The following is a 7,511-nucleotide window of genomic DNA, read 5'->3' as shown; positions in this document are numbered from 1 at the left end:
ACCTTTTTAAAATTAACTTCAAACTTCAATGACCATTGATGCAATTTACTCCAAAAAAATATATAAAGTAAATAATTTAGTAGTCCTATATTTTTACTTAACACATTGTTTAGTCATTCTATTTTGAAAAACACATTATAAAATTCATATCTCTTTTGTCACTCTTAACCATTTGATCAGTTTCTCTATTTTTTTTTAGATTTTTAACCGAACTTTTAGGACAACCATAGTACGAACAAAATAGCTCTGTTACTATGTTATTTTGTATCAATCTGTTTATGCTGAATATAACGATTAAAAATCTAAAAATTAAAAACAAAAGAATCAAAAGATAGAAACCATAATGTGTTTTTCAAACATAGGTGATGACTAGTAAAATATTTACCCAAAAATATATGAGAATACACAATAAATGAACATAATACACAAATATCCATGAACTGCGGCAGTGCTTCATGGACAAAAACATGAAGCAGCAGTTGAAGTTATAAAAAGCAAAAGCTATGACAGAAGATGCAAAGCAAACCGTTGAAAAACACAACAAATATACCAAAAGCTCCCTCTACTCTTGTAGCACTCATTAAACATCCTTCCATAACAATCATCCCTCACATCACAATGGAAGGCCAAGTAAGACCCCAACTTCACATCTACAAGTACAGAACCAATACGTATAGCTATTTTCAATTTTTTAAAATATTGAAGTCTTCTCCTCTGAGATGAAGTCTGAACTGTCTTCAGCTATGGATACTCCATCATTGTAATCTGCAGGTTGCGGGATCTTAAATAATTCATCATTTTCTAGCTCACTCAATTTCTCTTTTGATTCTCCTTTCAGAAGTTCTACAACCTCCAGCATTGTTGGTCTTTTCTCTGGCTTATTATGAGCACACACTAGAGCAACGATAACGATTCTTTTCAATTCTTCCTCCTCAAATTTCCCGTTTAACTTCGGATCTGCCACCTCACTGAACTTTTTCTCACTTGCCAAGGGTAGTGCCCAATCGGTAATTGTTCGCTTCACTGTTGTATTCAACTTTTCGAGGGGTTTCCTCCCACTAGCAAGCTCCAGCAAGAGAATGCCGAAGCTGTATACGTCACAGCTTTCTGATGCTTTCCCTAGCATAGCATATTCTGGGGCAAGATAGCCCAGAGTACCTTTAACTCTCGTGGTTACATGTGTTGCACCATCAGGGATTAGCTTTGCAAATCCAAAATCAGCTACCTGTGCCTGGAAATCTGAATCTAGGAGCACATTGCTAGCTTTGATGTCTCTGTGAATAATATGTGGAGTTGCATGGTGGTGAAGATAGCTGGATTGAATCGAATGAACTATGAAATTAGTATATGATGAAGCTGTAGTAGGACAAGACATAAAAGGATTAAATGCCTATATACTTACCAAATTCCCTCTGCAGAACCAATGGCAATATTCATCCGTCTCTTCCAGTCGAGAAGACATTCTGCTGAGTGCTGTCCATGAAGATGAGATAGCAAGCTCAAATTTGGCATGTAGTCGTACACAATAAGACGTTCTTGTCCTTCGGCACAATACCCACGTAAACTCAACAGGTTCTTGTGTCTAACACGTGCCAAGATCTCAACCTCAACAGCAAATTCCATATCTGCTTTGTTACTCCATACCTTCAACCTTTTAACAGCAATCTGCCATAAATATTTTCGCAATTAGGATATGGCTATCAAATTGACTATATATAGTGACAATATTGTTGTCATTGTAGTGAATGGAATGGACTGACAAGGCATATGTTCATTGTTCAGGATAAGATAGTTATGACCTCGCATCATCAAACAATGGCATTAGCCAGCAAAGAATCAATATACAGCCTAAAATAGGGTAGCAGCTCTGAGGACAATAACACACTCCATATTTCTGCAGATTGCCTTTTTCATTATCTCAAGAATTCTTGAAAACTACAGAAGGATGTAATAAGTATAACAACCAATGAAAACATAAGTTATAGCAAACACTGGTAAAGAATCTAAAGATGAACAAATGTTATGCATAACTAGATCCATTGTCACTCGCAAGTGGTTACCTCAAAGAGCACACACTGACTAATCTTTCAACAAAGATGGTAGCATATATCTTCAAGTTTGAGATATTATAATTTTGTGACCATAATCTTTAGAAAAAACTGTTTGTTTCTAATGCCTGTATGAGACTAGAAATTTTCAACTGCGATTATTGTTTTCTCATAGTTCTTTGAAAGAGCATGTGAAAGTGATTTTATAAATTACTATAAAATCAATAATAGCAGTAGAGAGTATAATATAGTAATTGTTAACATAGTCCCTATGCTTCAGCCGATTCATCAATTTAAGCTGATGGTTGGAAGAGCACTTTTCAAATATTAAGAAGTTAATCTCATATCCCTGCACATTCCGTGGATTTATCAATCTAAACAGGAAACAATATGCTTTGATATTATCAATTATTTTTTGATTTAAAGAACCGTTCCATCTTAATTGAAAACACAAATACTCTTTTAACCAATTGATTTGTGTATTCAATTACAAATTGAGAGGAATCGTGGCTACCACTGGTCAGCTAGGTCAGATTGGAGCAACAATTTTTAACAACCTATTACCCCATCTTGGGGGGCAAGGGGCGGAACAACCTCTACATTTAAGTTATAGCAGGGTTCTTTAAGTAACCAGAGCCAATTTCTGTGTCCTGATATTATTGAAAACAGATATCTTTTAAAGTATAACTAGGTCAGAATCTAGATCATCACAATAACTGGATCAGCTTGTATCAAGGTTATGCAACCTAATGGTATCAATTCTTGAGATTATAAGTTGTTCTAGATCTGCAAAATCTAAGCCCGACACTCTTATGGCCCTCCAAAATCAATGCATTTCTGGAAACGATTTCATTCTGTAGGAGAACTAACATTGTTCAGTTTACTAGGTAGCTAAAGCATTTGTATGTGACTGCTCCAAGTTGAATGTTTTCCAGTTCATGATCTGCTAACATGTATGGATATGTCTTGTAGTGTCTTGCACTGAAAAAGAATATTGTCATTTTTCCCTTCAAAGAAATAACTATCGAATGTGGGGGGAGTTTGGCAACAACGTAAAACAATAAAGAAATATTTCAGCACTCTAGTTCTACAGCGAGTCAGGAAGCAACTTTAATCTTCAATGTTAATTTTACATGTGCCATGTAAACCACTGAAAAGAGGATAGATAGAAAATATTATGAAGTCGAAACAGATTGTCTGAGCTATATTCTTATCTGGCCTAACCTTAATGACATAGTCAGGCTCCAGAAGAATATAAAAAATGCCTCCCCTGATACTCATAGTAAGAATAGTCATTTGGGGTTCTAAAACCATAAGAAGTCAGAACACTACTTGGCACATTGCAATGCCAGCACGTAGGACCAATAAGCACTCTTATGCATGTGTCATAACTTCTCACGTAAGAATAGTCTTCTATTCTTGTATAACAAAATGTCAATAATTCAAATTGAATTAGAATGTACTACTTAAACAGTGATGCGAAGTTGCACTTCAGCTGACAAGTGACATCTCAGACTTAACATCTACTTTGGAGTTAATAAATGAGACACTGGAGAGAAATCAAGCTCAAATAGTTAGTATACATTCCCAATTGAAACTAGCCATCTTGGACTTCTGTCTGAACCTAAAATTTTAGGATCAATAACCCAAAAAATACAGCAATCATTCAAACCCTTATCTTCTACGTGAACTTTGAAGTTTAAGAAACAAGAAAACCTACTAACTACAATAGCAGAAAGCACTTACTTTGGATAGTTAACTGATCACAGAATGGCAAATTATTGACATATTTCACAAAATTTTATTTTAATACGAAATGAAACAACAAAATTAAATATTACTTGTGATCCATCCCAAAGCTGACCCCAGTAAACACTGCCAAATCCTCCTTCTCCTAGTTTGTTATCATAATTGAAGTTGTTTGTAGCTGCATGTAGTTCCTTCAGCGAGAAGATCCGCCATGATGGCTGTTTCTTTCCTCTGTCTTTCCTGCGCATTCGTTCTGTATTCTATTAAATTTGTCATTTACAAAAAAATAGTATACTTAGATATTCAACCAGTTTAAAGGCTAAGTAAGCCCCTATAATTTCAATTCAATGTTTTGACTCTTTCTTGCCTTATTACAGCAAATAACAACCATGTGAAATTTGTAAAGTCTGGTTCAATGAAACAGGATGCTAACAAAATTGAACAGAAAATTAAAGGAAAATCTTGCAAACAAGCACCCATACGATTGATGCCATCGCGTAGAACACTAATTGAAAACCAATTCGAATTCTCATTTCACAAACAAATTATCCTTAGTTTAATCAGTTTTCTGATTTATCTTTTCCTAAACCATCAATGGAAACTAAGCCTTTGTTTGGGAGGAGGTTAATGAGAGTAAATGGGAGTAATGGAAGGTTAAGTATTGAGTTAACCTTGTTTGGGAGTTATTTTTTGAGAGTAAATGGAGGTTAATGGGGTTAAATGTTTACTTCCTCTAACCTCCAAACTCTAACCTCCAAATTGGGGGTTAATGGGAGTAACGTAAACTTTTTTAAAATTTCTTATCTCTGCAGAGTAAATTTAACCTTCCTCCCCCTCCATATTAAAACTCCCCATTTAACCTCATTTACATCCTATAAACTCCCAAACAAGGTTAATTGTTAACTTTCAATTCCATCACTTCTCTTCCCTTTCCATTACTTCCTTTAACTCTCTCCCCGTTAACCTCCAAACTCCCCCCATTAACCTCCAAACTCCCAAACAAAGGCTAAAATTCAGGAAAAAGAGTGCCGTTAAATTAAATACCCATATACCATTTGCAACATCAAACAAACCACAGATTCAGAAGGCTTATAAATTCTGAAATTAAATCATTGAAAAGACATAAAAATATTTAGTTTAGTCGATAATAAACATACCGATCAAAAATCTTTACGCAGCAAAAAAATGAAGTAAACGCCATATCCAAGTTCACCGACCAAAACCCAGTAGTCTATAGTATACCCCTCTCAAAAAAAGAAACCAGTTCCGTTGTTTTCTGTTTCTCCCTCCCAGTAATCGAGACGAGTCCTATCTTGTGGGTAGCAAAATACTCGGTCTCTGAACAGGTTCTAGCAATTAGGAGAGTGAAAAAGTAGAGAAGAGAATGGATGGGATGGGGGTTAAAACATTCATCTTTTTGTTTAGGCGAATGGTGCGCTTTTGGAGTGGTCTCAAATTTCTTCAACGATTGAAAGAAGGAAAGAGTGAGAGCTAAGACTTGTTCGGTTCTCTCTCTTTCTGTCTTTTGGTTTAAGAAAATAAAGAAATGGAAATTGCAATTAATTACTTTCTAATTTCAAAATTCATATTTTGTGGGACCTACTTTATGACTCAACAAGATGGAAATAAAGAGACTGCCAGAATTTCATTTTGGCTTCTTTTCTGTTTATGGACTACCTGTACGAGTATTGTTTCTTTTTTGTAAAATAATATATTAATTACTTTTTTTTATACATATATCTCTCGCATTTCTACGAATTAGTCAAGATCCAAGGAAAAAAATATGAACGACATAGATGATGAATTTAAGATCAAAATTAAGGAAAGAAATAATAAATTTCTTAACTTCATTCTCGGGTTTGAACAATTTAATTATTTTTTTAACTATTTATAGGATGTGGGAGGGTGAACCTTGACGCAACGGTAAATGTTGTTGTCGTGTGATCAAGAGGTCACGAGTTTGAGTTTTAGGAGCGACCTCTTACCAAATAAATTGGCAGGGGAAGGATCCACTTTTTTATGATTCTTTTTAGAATTATTAAATTAGATCAATTCTATTTTTTCTTTTTACACTGATTCAAATTTAATTTTATTATTTGTCGCTATACTATGACAACAACAACAACAACAAAGCCTTAGTCCCGAAATGATTCGGGGTTGGCTAACATGAACCATCATATAAAACCGTGAAATCAAGTCGTGTCAGCAACACAAATTCGCTCCCTCCACTCCGTCCTATCCACTACCATACTATGACAAATGCCAATAAAATTAAAAAAAGAAATAGAATAAAAGTTATATAACAATAATAATAATAACAAAACAGGGAATAGGGAGCCACACGAGGGCAGAAACAAAAAAATTTCCGTTTAGGTTTCGAGGACAAGGATGGAAAATTTTCTATAGGTTGGAGAGTAGGAATGAAGAATGTAATCCTTACTCCGACGTGTTTACATCCATATTGGCCGCTCATAATAGATCCAGAATGAGATCGACTACTCTTATTCACCTTATCTATGTGTTACATTTAATCTTTACCCTCATTTTTATTTACCCTCATATATATATATATATATATATTCACACTAGTTTTCTTTCCTTTTATCTATTCATAATTTTTTTTAACAAAAAAAGACAAACCGCCCCATAAGTCCTAACCTAGAATATCTAACTAAATTGTGAGTAACTTCATTCACAGATGGACCAATAAATCTGACTTTAACGTAATGAAATTTAGTAATTTTTTGCAATCATCCTGAATCAACCATAAGTAAGCTGCAAAGGAGATTGATTTAAATACTCTACCACGATCTTTAAATCACACTCAACCATAATCGCATCAAAGCCTTTGTCTTTGAGCCAACTAAGAGCCATCCATATTCTCTTTGCTTTCTCATCCATAGGTAAAAAAATTATTAAAAATAAGACGAAAACACACCCCAAAAAAGTTTCCATCATTGTCACAAAGCACCACGTCCAAAAACTATAGAGCCCCAAGTTGTTGGGGTTTAGTGTCCTATAGACAATTGTTCTAGGATATGAACTAAATGTAAATGAAGTGTTCTTTATATCATTTGTTTTACTAAGATATGGTTTCATAACTATATAAAGGCAACCTCTTTTAAGAACTAAATAAGTCTAATAAAAGGAAATCCCTAAGTTTGTTTAAAGTGATTATAAAGTGTTCATACAAGCACGAAGTGAGACAAAACTTTATAATAAACTAATAAACTTAAAACCACCCCAAGTCAAGTAATATGTTTAGAAACAGGATTGGCATATCACTGCTGAGACTTTCATGTAACAATGTCTTCTGTCGAGACAGATAGCTGATCTCACAAGCTTCAGATATGCAGATATCTGGACAGTTACATGGATCCGATGAAAGGGAGTTCATTAGGATTGGGGACCCGACTTGAGATAACAGGATGGGTAGATTTATCCTTGTCACCTGTTCATCTCATTGGTATTAATAGGTATAAGTAATCCCCAGACTCAAAGGAATGTTAATTAGTGATTCTGAATTATGGAATGTGATGCTTTGATCATGTTGTAACACGATCCATAACAGAGATGACTCTGGGGTGTGAACGGCAGACGTTGGGTATCACAGGAAATAATTGCAGGATAGTTATACATTGGATTGAGCATTTGTCACTCCCGATAAATGGGAGATACGTCCAAGGATCACTTGTGGAAGACTTGACTCTAAAT

At 34.7% G+C, this 7,511-nt stretch overlaps 1 protein-coding gene across 1 annotated transcript; it reads right to left on the bottom strand.

The window, feature by feature from the left end:
- Nucleotides 1-394: 394 nt before the first annotated feature.
- LOC136222772 (PTI1-like tyrosine-protein kinase At3g15890) lies at nt 395-5,333 on the bottom strand. The gene is made up of 4 exons (XM_066010497.1): nt 4,955-5,333; nt 3,890-4,037; nt 1,403-1,665; nt 395-1,313 (listed from the first exon to the last, which is right to left on the bottom strand). The coding sequence occupies exons 1-4, from the start codon at nt 4,996-4,998 to the stop codon at nt 692-694; spliced, it is 1,077 nt and encodes a 358-aa protein (XP_065866569.1). The 5' UTR covers nt 4,999-5,333; the 3' UTR covers nt 395-691.
- Between the last annotated feature and the right edge of the window lie 2,178 nt (nt 5,334-7,511).

Source organism: Euphorbia lathyris, chromosome 3, assembly GCF_963576675.1.
Source record: "Euphorbia lathyris chromosome 3, ddEupLath1.1, whole genome shotgun sequence".
NCBI classification, from domain to species: Eukaryota; Viridiplantae; Streptophyta; class Magnoliopsida; order Malpighiales; family Euphorbiaceae; genus Euphorbia; species Euphorbia lathyris.
Note: the sequence above shows the minus strand (reverse complement) of the source record. Positions and strands in the feature narration are given on the sequence as shown.